At 44.4% G+C, this 23838-nt stretch overlaps 1 protein-coding gene across 6 annotated transcripts; it reads left to right on the top strand.

Moving 5' to 3' along the window:
- Positions 1 to 3574: 3574 nt before the first annotated feature.
- NFYB (nuclear transcription factor Y subunit beta) lies at positions 3575 to 23622 on the top strand. 6 transcript variants are annotated; one of them, XM_029079480.2, is made up of 9 exons: positions 4989 to 5549; positions 5720 to 5748; positions 12446 to 12512; positions 13316 to 13409; positions 15337 to 15467; positions 18623 to 18820; positions 21709 to 21790; positions 22138 to 22217; positions 22415 to 23622. In XM_029079480.2, the coding sequence occupies exons 4-9, from the start codon at positions 13316 to 13318 to the stop codon at positions 22445 to 22447; spliced, it is 618 nt and encodes a 205-aa protein (XP_028935313.1). In that variant the 5' UTR covers positions 4989 to 5549; positions 5720 to 5748; positions 12446 to 12512; the 3' UTR covers positions 22448 to 23622. The 6 variants fall into 6 exon arrangements, with proteins under 6 accessions (XP_028935314.1, XP_028935315.1, XP_028935313.1 ...); XM_029079481.2 differs by lacking the exons at positions 4989 to 5549; positions 5720 to 5748 and adding an exon at positions 3575 to 3696; XM_007670026.4 differs by lacking the exon at positions 5720 to 5748.
- Positions 23623 to 23838: the final 216 nt, after the last annotated feature.

The raw sequence follows: 23838 nt of genomic DNA, 5'->3' as shown, positions 1-23838 counted from the left end.
AACAATATTAGCCCCATAGTGAGCACTTAACAAATACCAACATTATTATTATTATTACTACCCAAAGACAGTTTCTTGGAGAAGGGAGACTGAAGCTGGGATTTAGAGGAGAGATGTTTGGCAAGGCAAATAGTAGGAGGGAGACCTTTCCTTGGATGATAAGCAAATTGAGCAGATTTAGGAGGGGAGGAAGTTTGAGTGAAGCTAAATTTTGCCTGAGTTTTGCCAAGGCTTTGGGCCTGAGTCAGAGGACCCTGAGCAAGGTCCTAACTGGGCCAGGTTTGGGTAAGGAGGAGTCAAGTCAGGGTGAGAAACCCAGGTCTCCCAGCTCCCTGCCTCTGTGGATAGACACTCCCCCCATCCCCACCCTGACGGTAAATTGGGGGATGACAGTATTGGCCCTCTGGGGAAGCCACCCAGGCCCCCCACCTGGGCCAACATCCCAGAGGACTCCCCTGCTCTGCGGGTCAGACTCACAAGGGAGTTGACGGACAGGGGCTCAATGGCCCAGGGACGTCCCTCGGAAGATGGAGGCCCAGGTCCCTTCGGCCCAATGCTGAGGGCAAACAGACCTGGGGAACGAGGCTTCCCATTCTTCGGCCCGGCCAGGACTTCGGGGGGAACGTGGAGGGGTGAAGGCGGCCAGAAGAAGGGCGCCGCTGGGTGGGCCCCATCCCTCCCCACCCTTGGACCGTGGGAGGCCAAGGATCCTTGGGAGGCCAAGGATCTGTGGCCTCCGTAAGACAGACTGGTTTTAGCCAAACTCAAAAAATCTATTGGTATAAAATGTCCTTCTCCCCAGCAAAATGTTTTCAACACTGCAAAAATCAGAACTCTTTTCCGACCCCATTAATCATACCACACCCACCCCAACCCCACTATAAATTAGCTTATAAAAAGTTCCCCCAGTTCCTGCTCTCGGCCCCGGAGACGAGGAAAGGTGGGCTGGCGATGTGGTTTAGCCGAGAGAGCCCGGGCTTGGGAGTCGGAGGTCGAGGATTCTAATCCCGGCTCTGCTACTTGTCAGCTGTGTGACTTTGGGCAACTCACTTCACATCTCTGGGCTTCAGTTCCCTCATCTGTAAAATGGGGATTTAGACTGTGAGCCCCGCGTGGGACAATCTGATTACCTTGTATCTGCCCCAGCACTTGGAACGGTGCTCAGCACATAGTAAGCGCTTAACAAATATGATCATTATTATTGTGTCTCCCCTGTTTAGACTGTAAGCCTATTGCTGGGCAGGGATTGTCTCTGTTGCCAAATTGTACATTCAAAGCACTTAGTCCAGTGCTTTGCACATAGTAAGTGCTTAATACCATCATTATCACTGTGTCTCCCCCGTTTAGACTGTGAGCCCGTTGTTGGGCAGGGATGGTCTCTGTTGTCGAATGGTCTCTGTCGTCGAATTGTACATTCCAAGCGCTTAGTCCAGTGCTCTGCACATTCATTCATTCATTCATTCAATCCTATTTATTGAGTGCTTACTATGTACAAGGGAAGCAGCGTGGCTCAGTGAAAAGAGCCCGGGCTTGGGAGTCAGGGGTCATGGGTTCTAATCCCACTCTGCCACTTGTCAGCTGTGTGACTTTGGGCAAGTCACTTCACTTCTCTGTGCCTCAGTTACCTCATCTGTAAAATGGGATGAAGACTGTGAGCCCCACGCAGGACAACCTGATCACCTTGTGGAGCAGTGTGGCCTAGTGGCAAGAGCCCGGGCTTGGGAGTCAGAGGTCATGGGTTCTAATCCTACCTCCTCCACTTGTCTGCTGTGTGACCTTGGGCAAGTCACTTAAGTTATCTGTGCCTCAGTTACCTCATCTGTAAAATGGGGATTAAGACTGTAAGCCCCACCTGGGACAAACTGATTACCTTGTATCTCCCCCAGCGCTTAGAACAGTGCTGGGCACATAGTAAGTGCTTAACAAATACCAACATTATTATCATTACTAATTATTATTAACTTCTATGTGCCTCAGTGACCTCATCAGTAAAATGGATCTTGAGATTGTGAGCCCCACGTGGGACAATCTGATTACCTTGTATTTCCCCCAGTGCTTAGAAGAGTGCTTGGACCATAGTAAGTGCTTAACAGATACCATCATTATTATTATTATCATCCCTCCCAGTGCTTAGAAAAGTGCTTTGCCCATAGTAGGCGCTTAAGAAAAGCCAACATCATTATTATTATGCTGTGCAGGGTGCTGGACTAAGTGGTTGGAATGTAGAATAGTGCACAGAGGAAGCACTTAAGAAATCCGATTGAGGGAATGAATGAATATATATTATTATTATCCCCTAGCGCTTAGAACAGTGCTTTGTACATAGTAAGTGCTTAAGAAATGTTAACATCGTTATTATGATGATGTGCAGGGCGCTGGACTAAGTGGTTGGATTGTAGAATAGTACACAAAGAAAGTGGTCAAGAAATCCGATTGCAGGTATAAATGAATATTATTATTATTTTCCCCCCAGTGCTTAGAAAAGTGCTTTACACATAGTAAGCAATTCAGAAACGCCAACAGCGTTATTATTATGCTGTGCAGGGCCCTGGACTAAAGCGGTTGGAAAGTAGCATAGTACACAGAGGAAGTGCTTGAGAAATCCGATTGAGTTGAATAATATGATTATTATGATTATGATTATCCCCTCAGCGCTTAGAACAGTGCTTTGCACGCAGCCAGCACTTAAGAAACGCCAACATCGTTATTATTATTATGCTGTGCAGGGCGCTGGACTAAAGCAGTTGGAAAGTAGCATAATACACAGAGGAAGTGCTCGAGAAATCCGATTGAATTGAATATTATGATTATTATGATTATGGCTATGATTATCCCTCAGCGCTTAGAACAGTGCTTTGCATGTAGCCAGTGCTTAAGAAACGCCAGCATCGTTATTATGCTGTGCAGGGTGCTGGACTAAAGCGGTTGGAAAGTAGCATAATACACAGAGGAAGTGCTCGAGAAATCCGATTGAATTGAAATTATGATGATTATGATTATGATGGTTACGATTATGGTTATGATTATCCCCTCAGCGCTTCGAACAGTGCTTTGCACGTAGCCAGCGCTTAAGAAACGCCAACATCGTTATTATGCTGTGCAGGGCGCTGGACTAAAGCGGTTGGAAAGTAGCATAGTACACAGAGGAAGTGCTCGAGAAATCCGATTGAATTGACTATTATGATGATTACGATGATTATGGTTATGATTATCCCCTCAGCGCTTCGAACAGTGCTTTGCACGCAGCCAGCGCTTAAGAAACGCCACCACCGTTATTATTATTATGCTGTGCAGGCCGCTGGACTGAAGCGGTTGGAAAGTAGGCCGGTCCACGGAGGAAGCGCTCGAGAAATGCGATCGATTGAAGGAGGGAACGAATGTTACGGCTTTGAGGCCGAGGAGGCCGTGTGGAGGCCGAGGACCGGCCGGCAGCGGCGGCCTCACAGGTCGGGGGTCAGAGGTCGGAGGTCGTCGGGGAGGCGGGGCCCGGGCGGGAGGAGGGGGGGGGCGTGGCGGTCCCGGCGCGGAGGGAGGGTGACCCCCCCGGCGGGAAGGGCCCCGGCCAGGCGGGCGCGGAGGGAGGAGAGCCCGAGTGTGGGAAGCGGGGCTCCGCGCTGGGACTGGTTCCTTCGCAGCCATTTTCTGTCCAACCAAACAGCCGATTGGAGACGGGAGCCAACCAGGGCTGCAGTGGAGGTTTGTGTCTCGCTTCGGCCAATGATCGCTCCTAAACCCACTCCGCTTTACCTCGAATGAAATGTCCGTCTCCTCCGCGCCCGCCGCCGCCGTCGGGACCCCTCCCCGGCCAGCGGCCGCCAGGCAGGGCCCGGCCCGGCCCGGAGCGGCCCTGCTCGGCTCGGCTCGGCTCGGCTCAGTTCTGCTGGGCTGGGCTGGGCTGGAGGAGCGCCGAGCCGGGCCGGCCTCCTGCAGCCGGTCCTTGGCGGCGCCGATGGCCCGGGCCCGGGCGGCGGCTCCATTTTGTGCGGCGGGGGAAGAAGGGGCTCCGGCGGCCCGGGCTCCCCCGCCCTCCACCGCCGCCCGGCAGGGACCAGGACCAGGAGGAGGACGAGGGGTTGGGGGTGTCGGCGCTGAGCCGGAGCTTTAGGGGAGGGAGGCGGAAGGACCGGCGGGAGGGCGCGGGGAAGGCCCGGCTCTCCCAGCCCCGGCCTGGCCGGGGCTGCTCGCTTTGTCTCTTCTTCCCTCCCTCTCCCCTCCCTCCCTCCGCTCCGGTGGTCCGCGCCCCCCCCTTCTCCCACCCGCCCGGGGGGCTCTGTAGGGAGGAGGGGGCTTGGAGCTGGCGGGGGGCTCTGCTGAGAATAGGGGGACTCTGGGGGGAAGGGGCTTGGAGATGAGAGGGGCTCAGAGTAGGGGGGCTCTGCAAAGGGAGGGGGCCCTGTAGGGAGGAGGGGCCTGGAGTTGAGCCTCTGCAGAGAGTAGGGGGTCTCTGTAGGGGGTCTTGGGGCTAAGGGGGTCTCTGCTGAGAGGAGGGGTCTCTAAGGAGAGGGCGTGGAGATGAGGGGGGCCCTGTAGGGAGGAGGGGCCTGGAGTTGAGCTTCTGCAGAGAGTAGGGGGTCTCTCTACGGGTGGCTTGGAGTTAAGGGGGGGGTCTCAGAGTAGGGGTCTTTAGGGAGGGGGCTTGGAGATGAGGGGGCTCTGCTGAGAATGGGGGGCTCGGTAGGAGGGGCCTGGAGTTGAGCCTCTGCAGAGTAGCGGTCTCTGTAGGGGGGCTTGGAGTTGAGGGGGTCTCTGAAAGTAGGGGTCTGTAGGGAGGGGGTTTGGAGTTGAAGGGGGTCTCTGCTGAAAGAAAGTAGGAGTCACTGAGGGGGGAGTTGGGAGTTGAGGGGGTCTCAGAGTAGGGGTCGGGAGGGAGGGAGGGGGCTTGGAGATGAGGGGGAGTCTCTGCAGAGAGGAGGGGGGTCTCTAGGTAGGAGGGGGCTTGGAGTTGAGTGGTCTCTGAAGAGGGGAGGGGGGCTTGGAGATGAGGTCTCTGCAAAGAGTAGGGGTCTCCGTAGGAAGGAGGGGCTAGGGGTGCTACAACTCGAGTTTGACGGGCCGTTTGGGTCGGTCTGTCTGTTTGGCTGTCTGTTTGTCTGTCTGGGTCTCCTCCTCCTGCCCCCCCCCCCGACGGTTCTCTCCGCCCGGGGTCGGAAGCCCCGCCTCTGCCCCTCCAAACGCTCCTAACCCACCAGGCCCTGGAAAGAGGGGAGGGGGCGGTGGGGGGAACCGACACCCAGGCCTCTTTAAAGGAGGAAGAAAAATCCCCAGGAGCAAAGAGGGGGTTTGGTTTGTGGGCAGGAGCTTTGGTGGAGAAGGCAGGCCAACCCTCAGCTGGCTCCTCGCCTCCGGGCTCGTCCTCCAGCTGGGAGGGCTCTCGGCCCGGACTTTGCCGCTCGAAAAGTACCCAAGCTCCAAGCTCTTCTGCTGCTGCTTCTATCCTTTTTCTTAAAAAAAAAAAAAAAAAAAAAGGCGTGCGGGGCATTAGTCAAAAAACCGATATCTGAGCAGTAATTAGAACTTCAGATGGAGGAGTGGAAAACTCGGTGTTAGAGGTACAAGGTCCAGTGTTATTTAACTTTCCTTTAGCTCAAACTGTAGATTATTTGAATAATGCCCCGGGCGGTAGCACCACAGTGGTGGTGGGTGGGTTGTGATTCAAATCAACATGTTTGAGTTTAAGAAAAAAAAGATAAACCTTGTTTTTAAAATTCCATTTTCACAGGCTGTGCTAGGAGATGGGGTTTTTATTATGTAAGTTTTGTTAAGCTTTGATTAGAAGCCCTTAAAAGTCGGTTACTTGTGTCCTGCACACCCATGCGCCCCAATTTAATGTTTACCTTAATGCAGAGCGCCAGAAATGACTTGTGTGTACAACTAACTTTCTCGTTTAGATAAACGTGCACATGTCCCTAAAATTAAACAGCTGTGTAAAAATTAAACGTTAAGGCTTTGTATCTATCCAATAATTTAAAAGAACCCACTCCCTCTTCAATTCACGTTTGAAGCAACTTTAAGGCCGAAGCTTTTGTTGAAACAAAATATGCCCAACCGTGTACCACCTACTTGCATGTGAATAAAGGTTTAATGATGTGGAGCTTGTGATGTCTCGCTAGGCCAGAGATCTCTGAGGGAAAAATGTAAAAATATCTGCCTGGTTAGGGTGAAGGCCCAAGAACTTACTTTGAGGTAGGGTATTAGAAAGAATTGAGGATTGCTACGTGTGGCAGCTTAGAAAATAAAATCGTTTGTTACATCGTCCTTGGTTTCTGTGAAATTTTATTGTTTCGGTATTGAATAACAGCTACCGCTTGCTGCTGCTCTTTATTGACCCACAGGGCAACTAGAGAGCAGTCTTCCCTTGTTTAAAAGAAAGACTAAGGAAATTAACACAACATTTTGATTCTGGTCAGCATATCCGTTTGTATTCAATGCCACTTCAAAATATAGACAAAATCCAATGAGGAAATGGATGTTGTCATTTGTAATACACTACAAAACATGTGATTTAGAGGAATTCTTAATGATGGTATTTAAGTGCTTATGTGGCAAGCACTGTTCTAAGTGCTGGGGTAAATACAAACTACTCAGGTTGGACACAGACCTTGTTCTGCAGTCGGGCCCAATCCCTATCCAAGCCAGGCCTCACTGTAAGAGAGGTAGAACAGGTTTTGAATCACCATTTTATGGAGGAGAAAAAGAGGCACAGAAAAGTTAATAGCAAGCAAGTGACAGCTGCACGCTTAGAATCCAGCGATTGTATTTATTGAGTGCTTAATGTGTGCAGAGCGCTCTGCCAAGTGCTTAGAGCAGTACATAGAAGCTACTCAGGTTGGGCACAGTCCTTGATCCACTGGGGGCTCACAGTTATAATCCCCGTTTGACAGATGAGGTAACAGGCACAGAGAGTTAAGTGACTTGCCCAAGGTCACACAGCGGTCAAATGGCAGAGCTGGAATTAGAACGCAGAACCTTCCGACCCGCAGGCCTGTGCTCTATCTTTGAGGCCAAGCTGCTTCCCCAAAATATTACAAATCTGATGCTTTCAAGTTTGGAAGAACAAATTTACTTTTTTGGAGTGTATATGTGTACAATGAGAAATTAACTCACATTGGGCTTTTATAACAGTCAAAAAATTAAGCACCTGCCTACGTGTCCAGACCAAGTGTCATTCTGGGAGGAAATACCAAAAAAAGGCTAAAGTTTGCTCTTCCAAACAACATTCATTAGCAGGGATTCTAAATTGTGGGGCCATTCAAGTGGGAGTAGTTGTGTTGAAGGACTGCACTGTGTGTAGGAAGAGTACTCCTACCTTGATCGGTGGGACATGCATTTGCAAAAATCATTTTTCCACACCACATAGGGCTGTACTCTGTCCAGGCACGAGCGTTGAAGGACTGCACTGTGTGCAGGAAGAATGCCTACCTTGATCAGTGGCACATGCATTTGCAAAAAATCATTTTTTCCACACCACAAGGGGCTCTGCTGTATCCAGACGTGAGCATCTTGGGAGGCATGTTTGTTTCCTAATCGCCTACTGGGGTTCAATTCAGAATGTGGTGAAGAAACCTATTCTATAATTTTTCATACTACATGTATTGCATGATTAAGCTAATTTTTACCGAGGCCACTCTCTACTGTGGAAACAAGGCGATCCTATGGTCTCTCCCTACATTTGCCCCTCCTTTTGGAAATTTATTCTCAAGTCTTTGCAGTCAGTGGCATTTATGGAGTGGTTATCTTGTGCAGAGCACTGTATTAAGCGCTTAGAAGAGCCTACAGGAGAGTTGGTAGGCACGATCCTGCCCATGAGGATCTTTCAAACTAGATGGAAAGACAGCTAATCATTACAATTCAGCTAGGGGAAAACAAATTAGAGACGGAGAAAAACCATTGATAGGTGTGGTTTGAACACTCACTTTGTATTTCATCTGATTAAAATAATTTAAATATTTTTTCTTTAAGAGCAATCAGTATTGAGTGCTTACTGTGTGCAGACTACCATACTAAGAGCGTGGGAGAATTCAGCCTAACAGTGGGTAGACACGTTCCTTGCCCGCAAGGAGTTTACAGTGTAGAGGGAGAGACAGACAATATCTGCTTATGTAAAATTGCTGATCTGTACAAAAGTGCAGTGGGGCTGAGGGTGGGTACAGTATGAGGGGTACAGTAGCAGGAGGCTTAAAGTGATCTCAGCTAAATCTGTTAGCTAGACTTCCAAAGCCTCAGCTCCTCTGTAACATGCATTTCCAGTGTGACTAGGGAATGAGGGAGTGTGTTGACGACATGAGTCTGTTTGGATACAGCGTGTCATGCTTAGTACAGTGCTCTGCACACTATAAGTGCACAATAAATACAGTTGACTGAGAAATGGTTCGTGTGCAATGCATGTGGTGTCAGTAATAAGGGAGGTACTTGTTAAACCCTTACTCTGTGCCAAGCACTGCTCTAAGAACTGGAGACAATCAGGTCCGGCCCAATCCCTATCCCAGCCAGACCTCAGTCTAAGAGGGAGGTAGAACAGGTTTTTGAATCACCATTTTATGGATGAGAAAACAGAAAAGTTAATAGCAAGCAAGGGGCAGAGACAGGATTAGAATCAAAATTGTATATGAGTGCTTAATGTGTGCAGAGCACTGTACTAAGTGCTTGGCCACCAGAAGCTTACTCTCTAGAGGAATTCAGGTCTCCTGATTCCTGGCCCACGCTCTTTTCACTAGGCCAACGTGAGTTATCCTTCATTCAATGGTATTTATTGAGTGCTTATTGTATGCGGAGCACTGTACTAAAAGTGCTTGGGAGAGAATAATACAACAATTAACAGACACATTCCCTGACATGAGCTTACAGTCTAACATGGACTTTTCAGAACTCAGTCTGTGTTATAGAAGAACTGAATGTAAACAGTTTGGTCCCTTTCTAGAAAAAAAAATTTTAAATGGAATTTGGGGATAATTAAATGGGAGTATCGTAGAGCAATATGTTCGCAAATATTCCCCAACAAAGGTCCAGTAACAAAAAAACGAGAAGGGAGGCAGCACTGTTTTGGTGTTAGTATCATTTTTGTTCACTTATGTGGTCAAATAGTGCATATTTTATTGATCTAAACATTTTTCTTTAATCTTAAAATACTGGCCATGCTTCAAAACAATGCTTCAGTGATAGGAGTTGCATTCCCTCTCCTTTTAGTAATTCTTTGAGCATCAGTAGTTACTAATGCTGTAAAAATATTGGTTTTGTACTTGGACGTGGGACTGATTCCCCCCCCCCCCCATTTGGGTTACCTGTCTTTCAACAGTAGGTGTAGTAGGAAAGGAGCAAATATGAAACCCGAACTTCAAAATTAAATGCTCTCTCTGCATCTTCGTTTCCCTTTCACTAGTGGACAGAATGTTTCAGCCGATTAAGCGATATGTAGAAGTGCTTGGAGAGTTCTAATATGATTCCCTGTGCGACTTTAGGCAGGGATCTTAATTGCCCTTATGCCTGTAACTCAGTCCATAAAATGGGGAAAAAAGACCTACCTGGTAGTCTTGAAAAATAGATAATAGAATGATTATAAGGCTTTTTGAATATTCAAAGCCATATAAATGCTAACGTAATGGTTACAAGATGCTAGGAGCCTTCATTTTTAGTGTACTTGAGAGATTCATTAGCCAAAAGGGGAGGGGACTAATTAGGGAAAGTATATGTTGACCAGAGCTTACAATGGTTTGTAGGAGGTTAAAGGGGCGGTAGTTTTGAAACTTGTTCAGGGAATCCAACTGTCGTCCAATCCTCCCTTCTACTTTGCTACAGAGCTTCAAGTTCCGTTGATTTATAAATTAGCCTTGGATAGAGTACTAGGGAGTGTGCAGGAGACCTTTCACTGACCCATTGTGACTTTGAAGGGAACTAATTAACATCTCCATCAAAGACCAACTTGCTTCCCATTTCTTCCCATTCTAGTTCAGGGCTAGGAATTAGTAGAACTTCCCAACATTCAGGTTAATGAAGGAGAAAGGCAGCGGTAGAGAGATTGAGTGTACAGCAACCCAAACTCCTTCCTTATGTCCCTTTTCCATCTGAAGTATGAAGCGTAATGGGGAAACTGAAAAGAAATCACGTTTTTGATATAATGTTTGTAAGGCCATTTAGTTGCAAAACAATGGGAATATCAGAGAATGATCTTCCCACAACACACATCTGCCCTGGGTGTTTTACACAATCTTCAAGTTGGCACAAGTAGATTTGGTGTAGGAAGAGATGGTTATATGTGTATGCATGTGTTTTTGGCCAATGCTTAGTGCCGCTGCGTGACCTACCCTCTACCTCAGCTCTACTGTGCAATACTTTGCCTTTTTGCAGTATTTAAAACAGTAAAATAACAGTGGTGAGGGTATAAGGCATTTTGCTAGGGGTGGACAAAATTGGTACAGAAAAGCATATCGAAAGTATTGAAAAGGAAGCAGCATGGGCTAGTGGATAGAGCACAGGCCCAGGAGTCAGAAAGACCTGGGTTCTAATCGTGGCTGTACCACATGACTGATCTGTGACCTTGGGCAAGTCACTTAATTTCTGCGCCTGTTATCGCATCCGTAAAATTGTGATTATTACTGTGAGCTCCATGTGGGACATGGACTGTGCCCAACCTGATTAGCTTGTATCTACCCCAACGATTTGTACAGTGCCTGGCACTTAGTAAGCGCTTAACAAATACCTTAGAAAAAATTGTCAGTCAAGGTGGTCGTCTCGTAACCCATTCATTAATTCTCATTGACCCAGTGTTACTGTAGTAAGGTTCTTCAAGAACACAAGTACCAGGTTCTAGCAGAAATATATATAAAGTATTCATTGTGGCTGTTCAGTGCCATGCTTTGGAAAATCCGGTAAAGTTATTGAATATTCTTTTTTTTTTAATCTGGAGGAGTTCCCATTTAAAATTGTACCGAAAATATTCAAGGCTGCTTGGAGAACAAAAAATCATCAGCATCTTTTCTTTAGTTACCCTCTTTTTTAGCAAACAGTGAAGTCAGTTCAGGCTCCATGTCTCCCGGGTTGTCACCATCTATTTATCTCTCTAAGCATTTATTTCAAGTTTAAGAAAGCATTGTCTTGGTTGTGCTTAAGAGTTTTGACTTTTGTTCCATTTCATCATTCTTGTTTACAGATGAAGAAATTAAGGCCCAGTTAGATCAAGTAACTTGCCCAGGTTCCCACATCATTTTCAGGACAGAGCCAGGATCGGAAATGCAGTGTGGAATGGTATCTTCTGAGCCAAATGGCTTCCATAAAGCACCAATTCACAGTTAATCAGAGTGAAGCCAAAACTTCTTTTGGGGGGGGGCCGGCTTTACACCAGTGGTTCTTTCCCCCTCCTGACTTTTTCTCTTGCTGAATCGTCTTAGTATGATGACAGTGAGGGCTTCGTTTGTGGGGTTTTTTGGTTTGTTTTTTTAAATACATAAATTTACCTTCGCACCTACTAAATCAATCCGTGGTATTTGTGAGCAATAAATACCACTGATTGATTTTAGTGCTTACTGTGAGCAGAGCACTGACTAAGTACTTGGGAGAGTACAGTAAAATAGAATTGGTAGTCATGATTCCTGTCCACAAAGACTACAATCTCAGTCCACGTTTCCTCCAGAAACCTCAGTAGTTGCCCATCCACCTCTGCTTCAAACAAAATGTCTTCACCATTGGCTTTAAAAGCAGTCCATCACCTTGCCCCCTCCTATCTCACCTCACTTGTCTTTTTCAGCTCGCACACTTTGCTCCTCTAGTGCTAACCATCTCATTGTGCCTCAATCTCCCCTGTTTCACCACTGACCCTTAACCCACATCCTGCCTCTGGCCTGAAACACCCTCCCTCCTCAAATCGTACAGACAATTACTCTCCCCCCTTCAGAGTCTTACTGAAGGCACATCACCTCCAAGAGGCCTTCCCTGACTAAGCCCTCCTTTCCTCTTCTCCCACACCCTGACTTGCTCTCTTTATTCATCCCCTTCCTCCCAGCACCACAGGAACTTATGTATATGTGAAATTTGTTTATATTACTGTCTGTCTCCCCCTAGACCGTAAGCTCATTGTTTATTGTTAAATTGTACTCTCCCGAGCGCTTAGTACAGTACTCTGCACACAGTAAGCACGTGCTTAGTACAGTGCTCTGCACACAGTAAGCACTCAATACGATTGACTAGTGGAGGAGAAAGAGATTGAAATAAATTTGGGAAAGCAACAGGGAAGGGAAATTGACCTAGTGGGAGCAACACAGGCCTGGAAATTAGAGAACCTGGGTTCTCATCCTGGCTCTGCCACTTCCTGGTTGTGTGACTTTAGGCAAATTATTTAGTTTCTCTGCACCTCAATTCCCTCATTTGTAAAGTGGAGATGAATTACCTATTTTGGTTGCTACCGGTCTTTCCTCTCTTTTTTTCCCCTTTGGATTCCTCCTGAATGTGATGGAAGCACCTGCCGGAAACGACAGACAAACCGGCGCCCAGGCACGAGATGGAGAACCTGTAGATAAAGGATTGTAAGGCTCGTGGCTTGTGCTGAGCCACTCTCCCTCCTTTGTCCTTGCCAACCATGGATAGTTTCCCCCACCCCCAGGACTATGAGGGCATCTAATAAATAGACGGGCAGATGTGTAGCCTATTGTGAAGGGCACCAACCACAGGAGACTCCCTTAGGGGGGGTTTGATCAGAGATTTACACCCCCGATGGCCTAACCCTAGCTGCCACTTCCTTTACTTCTTGCTGTGTCACCTCATCACCCATACCCCAAACTGTGGTGAGGGATGGGCTGCATTGGAGGGGAAGTGGGGCGCACACACATTGCATGGATGTGATGTACGTCTGCCTGTCTTCCCTATTACAAACTTTTCGTGATTAAGGATGGTGTCTTTTATTCTTTGTCTACTCTGAAGAGCAGGCCCTTACAGTAGTTGGCCCGTAGTAGATGCTCAATAATTACTGACGAGGAGATGGAAATAGTCCTCTTTTCTGCTTAGCTTTGAGTCTCGCTTGTCAGTAAGTTAACCATAAAATACCTGAAAGGGTATAGTGTTATGAGGTGTCACGTCATCTTTTTTTTCCCCTCTTCTAATTTTATCAGCACTTACAGGAGTCTCTAGTGGTAGGAAGTCAGTGAAAGTCTCTGCCAAGGAGAAAATATAAATATTTCCCTTAAAAACTTAAATCCAAAGGAGACAGTAAAATGGCAACAACTTAATTTTTTGAGCTATGTGTTTTATCTACCTGTTTTCAGTGAAAGCAACGTTTGACGTAGGATACTACAACTTTCTTAATAGCTTTCTTAATATTATTTTTTAATAGATGGATGGCGACAGTTCTACAACAGATGCTTCTCAATTAGGAATATCTGCAGATTACATTGGTGGAAGTCACTATGTAATACAGCCTCATGATGGTAAGAAAGTTGTTTGCCAAGTGAAAACTCCGCATCACTTGTTTAAATGTTGTTTTTCAGGTTTACCAGGTCAGTGTTTGTTGAACAGTTTGGTTAAGGTCTGACAAGCAGTCAATTTTTTTCTATTAGAATTATAGCCTTCTTGAACCATGGGGTTCTAGAAATGAAACAGTGTATTGAAGTTTTTGTTTGTAGTCTGTGGTTTCTTTGTTATAAAAATCAGAAACGCTTTAAAAAAGTTTCCTATATCCAGGTATGCCTCTATCTACCTTGTTAAAAGTGAAATGATCTAGTGGTAAATTATGGTGCTATAATTTTGCTTATCCATTTCTCAGAGTTAATTTTTCAAATTATGTGAAATATTTCTCAGAGTTAGCTGTTCAAAATATTTGAAATATTAAAAAATTAGCCACCTAAAGGCAAATGTTTTATCAGGCTACTAAGTTAAAGGTATCATTGAGGGTATGATTAATTTCTTGTGTGATTATCATTTTCCACTGAAATGTTTGTAAACACAATTGTAATGTAGTAAAATCATTTCATCTCTTGTGAGCTGATTTTGAAACCTGACTTACCTTTCATTTAGAACAATTTAAGCCTGTTTATCCAGTGCAGTGATTGAGTATGGCTAGCTCATGTATACCAGCAAAATTTACTTCTCTGAATAAATGTGCAAATTTTTTCCTGAAAATGCCTGTTTTCACTATATGTTTTTGACAGCATACTGTTAGGGAGTTAAGGTACATTCTGCCAACAATGTGTGTCTTTGTGGATCGGATGTGATGCCGTGTGCATCCATGCACACAACATCAGTCAAGATGCGTATACTAGAATGGGAGTTTTCCTTTTCAAGGTGTTTGCTGTAAATCTGACTGTCTTTATAACAGAACCAAGTGAGTTATAATAATAATTAAAGTAGGGTTCTAGTTAGCAGATGCCGTAGTCTTTAGACTGGGAATAGCACTAGTAATGCCCTGTGTTTGCTTCTAGAAGCATGCAGATAGTTCATAAAATAGAGTTTCGGAAACTTTTTGAGTTGGGAATTGACAGCCTGGAAACTCCCCCTTTCTAAATCTTCCTAGAAGTCTGAATGGGCTGGTTAGTATTGGAGTCAGGATTTTAAATGGTGCTTGGAAAAAATAATGAAATAAGTGAAAATATACATTGTTTGAATAACTCATCAGATATTCAGTGTGCAATTCCAAATTTTATAGACTAGTTTGTTTTTTAAAGTGTTAGCAAAAATTACTTTAGTATTTTCCCATAGATTGCCATATACTTGAAGAGAAGAAATATAAATTATTCTTGTATTATTTCATCTTCATTTAATAAAATAGTTGCTAGGGAATATTAGGGAGGGTGGCGGGGTTGAGAGAGAGCAAGGAAAGAAGATATAACTATCTGGAGCCGTGAATTATGACTCTCCCTCTGGGTTGATTGTACTTTGGGTCCATTTTTTTCAGCCACCCCTGGGCATTTCATAGAAAATGCCAGATATCTCTGGGCTGAAACATTGTGAGAAAGAAGTAATAATAATTATGGCTTTTGTTAAGCACTTACTGTGTGCAAAGCACTGTTCTAAGTGCTGGGGAGGATACAAGGTGATCAGGTTGTCCCATGTGGGGCTCACAGTCTTCATTCCCATTTTACAGATGGGGGAACTGAGGCACAGAGAAGTGAAGTGACTGGCCCAAAGTCACACAGCTGACAAGCGACTGAGCTGGCATTTGAACCCATGATCTCTGACTCCCAAGCCCATGCTCTTTCCTCTGAGCCAAGTACTGACTCGTTGTAATAGAATGTATGATCCTTGAGGTCAGGGAACGTTCAGATACTTCTGTTGTAATTTCCCAGTGAGTTCTCAGTAAATACCGTTTCTACAACTACTTCTGTAGTTTTCCTTAGTTCTAAACTTTAACTCTTTCAGATGCAGAGGACAGCATGAATGATCACGAAGATACAAATGGCTCAAAAGAAAGTTTTCGGGAGCAGGATATCTATCTTCCAATTGCAAATGTAGCAAGAATAATGAAAAATGCCATACCTCAAACTGGAAAGGTAATATAGGTAACAAGTTTAGTGATTGTCTAAGTGTTTTTATTTTTATGGTCGCAAGCTGCTTGCTTTGGGACACTTAATTTAGCCATAAAAATCCTGTTTTTGAATGAACTCTGAATGGGTGAGCTCCTCAGATATTCCAAGTTTTTTGTAATGTTCATGCTGATAAGTATGGGCCTTTTAACAAATATGGGAATGTGGGTTATACATTTAAAAGGTATGTACTCTCTTATAAATTTGGTTTATTTCCCAGTTCAAGACTGGAAATTTTACTGAAATGTGTGTTGCAGTACAGCTGGCAAGCAAATTAAAATATGCTCTTCTGAAATTGCTCAGTTGATCATTTCTATGACTTGCTTTATCTGACAGTGACTATTTGACTTTCAAGAGATGCTCTTCATTCAGATACATGAACTTTTTTTTTTACATTCTAGCTGGGACAAGTTCTGGCAAAAGGCAGAACTTGTTTCTTAAGGTTTTTTTTTTCCTTTTCTTTTTTGTAAACCCGATTTGCAAGCTTAGAATATATTGGAATTCTACTTGTTACTGGATTGCACAGTCTTCTGCTTCCATACTGTTGCCACAGTAACCTACTTTATAATTTTGTTCCTGTTTATACAAATGTAAAATAAGAGAAACATGACTGAATGCTTTTAGAATTCACTTTGGAATCCCTAAATGTACTGCATTTTTAGTTGCAGTTTGAGAGGAGATATAGCCAGACTCACCAGTCTTATGGGGAATGAAGAAGCCATTAGCTTCACCCGCAGCTCTTTGGTCAGGGTGGGCAATGGTAGCTGGCACCTGAGGAGGACCAGGGCAGGAATCAGGATGGCAGCTTCACCTCTGGCCCCTTGCTGGCAGGAGGAGGAAGGTGATGAGGATATCGCAGCCAGATTTCTGGTCTTCAGAAGGTGCCAGGGGCTGAGCCTGAATGGGGGTCTTCCTGACCTGCCTGACCCAGAGGCCTGAAGGGTTCAGGGAGGATGGGGAGGGGGGTGGGGGTGGCCTTTCTGAGGTCTCTTCGGCAGCACCTGCCTCACAGGACTGTGGGCTCAGCTGCTATCGGATCAGGGCCAGGTTGGCTTTGAGTTGGTGGCAGTGGCTGTGACTGTGACCGGCAGATCTTGGCCTGGGAACAGTAGTGTATATTGGGCTTTGTGGAGCGCCCACCGCCGCTCCAGGGGATTCCTGGGGCCCCGGGAGGACTGGGTGAGCACAGAGAAGGACGTTCAGACCCGGCTCCCACTGCTTGGTCAGGCCCCAAGGGATGGTTCTCATTTGGTGCCTTTTGCTTCCCCTTCCTCTGTCCCCTCCATTCCCTCCCTCTTCTCCCTCTTTCCTTTTCTGTGTCTTTTTCCCTTGCTCCTGTGCTCAAAACAGTGCTGAAAACTGTGCTTGGCACATAGTAAGTGCTTAACAAATACCATCGTCATCATCAAAATGAAAAGTCGGGGCCCCTGGATGTAGCCCCTCTCCGATATCTAGAAAGGGCAACCTTTGTCTAAGCCGATTGCTAATGCGGATTTTAAATAGATTAAGCTTGAGATCCAAGGGATTCCAGTTGAAGTGCAAGTGGGAATGACTTCTTAATCTTTTATTTGGCCATTTGCCCTCATATCAATTGTTTTGACTCCTCTGATTTTTATCTTGCCAGACCACAGTTATGCAGTTCTTATTTAGTTTATTTCTATAGGCAAATAAGCAGGCAGTGAAAAGTCACACTGATGAAAGCCCGCTGTGCCCAGGCAAGGAGTTTTTGTTCCATTCCCGATACCAGATATTTCTGGTGTTTTGAAATTGAGTCCAATCTAACAGTTTCACTTTGCCGACTGGCAAGCAGTTAAGAAGTGGGAAAAAAATGCATTCAAATGGGGGTCTCTCAGGTAGCTGTAGTGGGTTTTTTTTTCCTCTTGACATTTGATAATCTCTTTTTTAGTCCCTCAAATCCCAACTTTCTGTGCTTATATTTTCAAGGGGATTAGTTTTAAGAACGATTTTTAGCCCAAGTCCCTTTCATATATCACTATTTTGGAGTCACGGACAGAAGAATAGTAGGACTTTGCGTTGAATGTGATTAAAGAGCACTGAATGTATTTACATATGACAAGAGGATGAAGTTTCCCAGGGTCCGTGGGGAGAAGGGCCTCCCACCCTTTAGCAGTTGCCTTTGTATGGAACAGTGATGACATCCAGTGGTCGCCATTTCATCTACCTCTATACCTGCCTACCTGAGTGTTCTCTGTGAGTCAGGACTTAACTATTGGCTAAACGGGCAAGCTGGTCTAGTGGGAAAAAAAGCAGGGCAGAGAAGCAGGAGATCCAGATTCTAGCTGAGTTCCCCCATTGGCCGATGGAATGTCCTTGGACTGAATTTCTGTGCCTGCTTCCTAATTGGTTAAAGGAGGGGATAAGATGCTTCTCTCCTTCCCTTGTCAACTGTAAGCCCCATGTGGGACAGAAACTGTATGGGATCTGAATGTCTCAAATCCACCCTAGCACTTAGTAAGTGCTCAGTAGACAACTAAATTAAATGTTTTTGTCATCAAGGTATATCCCTGCCACTGCAAATGGGAACCCCAAGGCAGAGAAGAATCATTATGCTTTTTTTTTTAAATGGTATTTAAGTGCTTACTATGTGACAGGCACACTTCTAAGCGCTGGGGCATTCATTCATTCAGGCAGTCATATTAAGTGCTTACTGTGTGCAGAGCACTGTAGTAAGCACTTGGAAAAGTACAATACGGAAATAAAGAATGACCATCCCTGCCTGCAACGAGCTTACAGGGTAGATACAAGATAATTAGATTGGATTCAGTCCGCGTCCCACATGGGGCTCACCATCTTAATCCCCATTTTATAGATGAGTCACAGAAAAATGAAGTGATTTGCTTAAGGTCAAACAGCAGACAAGTAGCGGAGCTGGGATTAAAACCCGGGTCCTTCTGACTCCCAGGACTGTGCTCTGTCCATTAGGCCACGCTGCTTTGGGTCACTAGGTTGTATAGACTCATTGGCTTCAAGAAGCCAAAGGCAGCAACTTTATTTTAAATTATGTCTGTAGCAGGCTTTTGTGTCTAGCTTTTCATTTTGCACATTGAAAGGAAGGCAATGGTTACACTGGAGACATACTCACCAATAATTTCTCATGTCAGATTGCTAAGGATGCCAAGGAGTGTGTGCAGGAATGTGTCAGTGAATTCATCAGTTTTATAACGTCTGAGGCAAGTGAAAGATGTCATCAAGAAAAACGGAAGACTATCAACGGAGAGGATATTCTTTTTGCCATGTCTACCCTGGGATTTGATAGTTACGTAGAACCTCTAAAACTATACCTTCAAAAATTCAGAGAGGTAGGTAAAATCATTCTTCTTCAAAAAATAACAGTGCTGACTTTGTTCTCTAATTTGTCAGGTCTTGGGAAAAATACTCCTTTTCATTATTCCCAGTCATTTGTATCACTCTTCAGAGCATGAGTGATCTTACTCTTACTTAAACAGAATAGAATAGTCCTTTTTGCTTTTGCCAAAGATGTTCCAGAAATTCATATCCTTCTTTCATTGTATTGACAGTCACATGTGCCAAAAACGTCTAGTGGCCCAGTATTTGAGGCCTACCTGAACAACAGTAAGGGAAGTTAATACCCAAAAGCCAGATTTGTTCAGTCGGATTTATTGACTCTAATAAACACTTGGGGGGAGTACAGTAGTGATGAGTGTGGGCAGGGATTGTCTTTCTTTATTGCTGAATTGTACTTTCCAAGCACTTAGTACAGTGTTCTGCACACAGTAAGTGCTCAGTAAATACGATTGAATGAAATTAAGACAGTCCCTGTCCTCAGAGAATTGACAATCTAATGCGGGAGACAGACACAAGACTATACTAAGAGGAAAAAACAAAAAGCGAGGGTTAAAAGATAAAGATAAGTCAAAGATGAGGGCACCAAAGTTGTAGGCTTCTGGGACAGAATGGTAGTGGTGTCAACAGAGGTGGGGAAGTGAGGAGTGGGTGAGAAGGTCATTGGCGATTTTGGAGAGTGTGGTTTCAGTGGAATGAAGGAAGCAAAGAACTGATTCTAATGGGTCAAGTAGAGTCAGTGGAGAAATGAAGGCAGCAGGTATGCAACTCATTTGAAAGGTTTGGACAAGAATGTGGGCAATTCAATCGGTAGTATTTACTGAGAACGTACCCTGGGCAGCACACTGTACCAGGCGCCTGGGAGAGTACATTATACCACTTGGTAGACACCTTCCCTGCCCACAACATTTTCCATAGGAGGGATGAGAATGTTTGAAGGCAGAGGGGAATGAGCAAGTGGTGAGTGAGAAGTTGAAGGTGGTAAGTGGTGAGAGGAGATGATGCGAGACCCGGCAAAAGGGGGTAGAATCTGAGAAAGCCATGGGAAATCTTTTTGAGAAACAGCTGGGAAGAGGAATGATGGTGTTGGAAAGGATTTGGGAAACTTTGCATCTAATATCTCATGGCAATAAAATAGTTGGGCAGGACATCTTAAAGTTTCTAGACTGTACACTGGTGGGCAGGGAATGTGACTACTAACTCAGTTGTATTGTACCCTTCAAAGTGCTTAGTACAGTGCTCTGTACACCGGAAGCGCTCAGTAAATACCATTAATTAGTTGACATGAGGAGTAGCTAACATGAGTGAGGGACGAAGAAGGCCAGAGGGCCTGTTCTAGGGTTTAGGGAAGGGTGGTTGGTAGTGTGAGTGTAGATTGGAGGAGGGAAGTTGGATAGAAAGAAGAGTGTTGAGGGCATGGCATGGATTTCAGGGTCAAGGGAGAGTTGGGGATGCTAGGGAACCCAGGGGGCACAGGTTTTGGTCAGGAGAAAGAATTCTAGAGTTTAGAGGGGTCTAGCAGTTAGAGGGAATGTGGGTGAGGAGGGAGGGAAGGAGATTATGATCAGAGAGCAGCAATGCAGTGTAATTGGTGAGAAATGGATCAATGTGTGGCAGTGAGGCCAAATTTAATGTCCAGGATCATGTGAGGGCGATAGATGGTGAAGTAAGATGTTGGCAGAGTTAAGAAATGTGGCACTGAGGGGCAGTAGGAACCTCATTGTGGAAGTGGGGAGTCCCTGAGGATCAGCAGAGGTGATGAAAATGAAAGTAGAAAGAGGAGGAAGGCATCAAAGTCATTCAGAAATACAGAGGTGGGACAGGAAGTTAGTTGACAGAAATAGATGTTGAGAGTGATGCCGGTGGATGATGAAGTGAGAAGCAGCGTTACTTAGTGAAAAGAGCCCCGGTCTGAGAGTCAGAGAACTTGGGTTCTAATCCTGGATCCATTAATTACCTACTGTCACCTTGGGGTAAAATGCCGGTTCTCCCCCCTACTTAGACTGAGCGCTGTGTGGGACAGGGACTGTGTCCAACCTGAAAAACTTGTATCTACCCCAGTGTTTAGAACAGTGCTTGACAAAAGCGCTTAAATACTGGAAAAGAAAAAAAAAACTTCCAAAGTTGATGATGATGATGGTACTTGTTAAGCGCTTACTATTGTTCTAAACGCTGGGGTATATGTACAAGGTAAGCAGGTTGTGCCACGTGGGGCTCACAGACTTAATCCCTATATTACAGATGAGGTAGCTGAGGCACAGAGAAGTTAAGTGATTTGCCCAAGGTCACACAGCTGATATGTGGCAGAGTCAGGGTTAGAACTCACATCCGCTGACTCCCAAGCTTCTTGTGAGGGAGTGAGATGGGGTAATAATAGCATGGGGGAGGGAGGGGCAAAATGACACCTCCACCCTTCCCCTGTGAGTTGTAAATTTTTCCCATCCTTCCTGTTAGCTCTAGAAGAGGCATATACCTGAATTTCTAGGGTTTGTAGTACACTGCCAGCCAGCCATGAATCAGTGTCCAAGTTCCCTCAAATTCAGCTTCCTTTTGGTTGCCTTCTGCATGGTGTTATATATCTAGAATCTGTTATTTTTCGGGGCAATTTTTCCTGATGTTAGTGCTTGAATTTTGTACTGTGCTGGGCTGCTCAGTTATTGCCTTGTTGGCTGAGAGCTGTAAATGGTAACGCTGTCAAGAGTTTCTAGCTTTCTTAATTAAGAGAGAAATCCAGGGTGGTGATGGTGTGTGTGTGGGGGGTGTATTTGTATTTATGTGTGTGTCTGGGGGTGGTGGTCATGGCATTTCCCACTCCCACACTTTTTCTCGCCATGATAAACTACTGAAGGGGTCTCGGTAAACTTTCATTTTCCAATGTTTCCAGGCAATGAAAGGAGAGAAGGGAATTGGTGGAGCAGTCACAACTACAGATGGACTTAGTGAGGAGCTTACAGAGGAAGCCTTTAGTAAGTAGTGCAAACTATTATTCTCGTAAGGTAAATGGGACCAATTTTAACGGGACTAGTGCAACTGAGAATAGAATAATAAGGGTTGGGAGGTGAGGAAGTTTAAATTATTTAAAACAGGATGCATATGCAGAATTAACTTGAGTTTTAACTTGCTATTTTCTTAGACTAAACTTAAAAAGGCATTAGTGATCCAAAAAATATTCCAAGCTTGGCATTAGAATGTGATTGTTCCTCTCTGACATTCCTAATTAGGTTCTGGTGGGGAAAGTGGTCCTTTGGCTCGGGCTACAAAGTGGATTACATGCCTTAGGTTTGTCCTAAGGATATATCTTCTTCATTTTTAGCTAATCAGTTACCAGCCGGTTTGATAACCACAGATGGCCAACAGCAAAATGTGATGGTTTATACAACATCCTACCAACAGGTACCATACTCTTCCTTGTTTTTAACCCAGCCTCCAAAACTAATTGTGTCTTTTGTGTGGGTTTTATTGGGGCTGGGGTGGGGTGGGGTGGGGTGTGGAAGTGGCTGGGGATAGATGGGAAGGGGTGATGGGGGAGGATTTTGCAAATTGCAAATACCGATGGAAACTTCTGCTCATATTTTACTTTATCATCTTAGATATCTGGAGTTCAACAAATTCAATTTTCATGATTTGGAGGAGCACTGGATCTGCAAGTGGGGCAACAAGGAAAAAGCAGGACAATTCTAAAGCAGAGACATTAGTATGGAAATGACTGGTGAAGCGGGAGATGTGCCTCTCTGTACATTAAATAGCTGTAATGTAGCTTCCTGAGGCTTGACTAATTGAGATGTGAATTCTGACTTGAGAATCTTTTTCATGAGTGGTTTTAAAAAAAAAAAATTGGATTTTAAAGGTATTAAAATATTTTTGTTTTGTACAAGAGTTTGTTGCTCTGTGACTCCTGTATGCATTGTATATTGCGATTTATTACTGTCAGAGATTTGTAGACAGTTTCTTATTTTCATATTGAATCATGTTACTTTTGTAATTCAAGTAAACAGCTGGGTTAATTCATGATGTTTACCCTTTTAATAAAATAGGGGTAGAGTTCATTTTGAATGCAAGTTGCCTTTGTTATAAAATTAAGTTGGTCTTGGTTATGTAATTTTGTCCTGCATGACAACCGTAGCTAGATTTTTTAGCAGTTGATGTATTTATTGAAATTTAATTTTTAAGGGGATTTTTTTTTGTAAAGCATTTGAAGTTCAAGAATTGCTACAAATATTTCTTTTTTATGTAATTTTGAAACTAAATGTTAACCCAGAAGAAATAAACTGTCCAACCTGTTGAACTTAAAAGATTTGGTACCTACTAACAGTGTTTGCTACAATGAAAACACTGTTTTTTGTGCCTGTTAACAGTAGTCATTATTTTTAGTTATCATGGACCTTGGTTTAGGCTAGATTTCGCATTTTGGTAAACTTAATTTATGAATGCATTTTGAACTAATTAATATGTTCAATTTAATGTAGTCTTAGTGCTATTGAAATGATACTTTTTTCATTTAAGTTTGTTTTTTCTTATAAAATACAATTATTTCCTGGTCCAGAAGAGGAATTTTATAGCCTGGTTGTAAATGACTTCATTTTAACTTTTTAATTGAAATGTTAAAATTTCCCTGTAATGCTGAGGGAACTCTCAGCAATGGTATAGCAACACTTTGTGTACAGTTTGTGCGTGTGTGAATGAATGAACGAGATGGTGAATGGATGCTTCGTGACCTGAAGTGGAAGACTCAAACTTCTGGTTTGCTGTCTCCTGTCTTTGCAATAAACTATACTTATATAATGTAACTTTGTTTTAATTCACCAGAGTGTTCTTAAGAATATGACTTTTTAAATTGAAACTTTTAGTGATCATTTTGTTTCCCCAGTTCACAGTCTAGTAGTGGTTTTAAACCTTAGCAGACCCTTGATTTGGAAGGAGGGCCTCTTCAGGAAGAGAAGCACAAATGTAAGATCTAGAGGTGGCTGTGTAACGAATCTCTCTTAACTGTATGTGTTGAGAGCTTACTGTGTGT

Source organism: Ornithorhynchus anatinus, chromosome 14 (assembly GCF_004115215.2).
Source record: "Ornithorhynchus anatinus isolate Pmale09 chromosome 14, mOrnAna1.pri.v4, whole genome shotgun sequence".
Taxonomy (NCBI): domain Eukaryota; kingdom Metazoa; phylum Chordata; class Mammalia; order Monotremata; family Ornithorhynchidae; genus Ornithorhynchus; species Ornithorhynchus anatinus.
This window is presented reverse-complemented; position numbering and strand designations above follow the sequence as displayed.

What these genes read in the sequence shown, in the direction of transcription:
- NFYB (XM_029079482.2), top strand. Translation starts at nt 13,316, where the DNA reads ATGGATGGCGACAGTTCTACAACAGATGCTTCTCAATTAGGAATATCT. An exon ending in TGTAATACAGCCTCATGATG is followed by an intron (nt 13,410 to 15,336) that starts GTAAGAAAGTTG and finishes TAACTCTTTCAG; the next exon opens with ATGCAGAGGACAGCATGAAT. An exon ending in ACCTTCAAAAATTCAGAGAG is followed by an intron (nt 18,821 to 21,708) that starts GTAGGTAAAATC and finishes CAATGTTTCCAG; the next exon opens with GCAATGAAAGGAGAGAAGGG.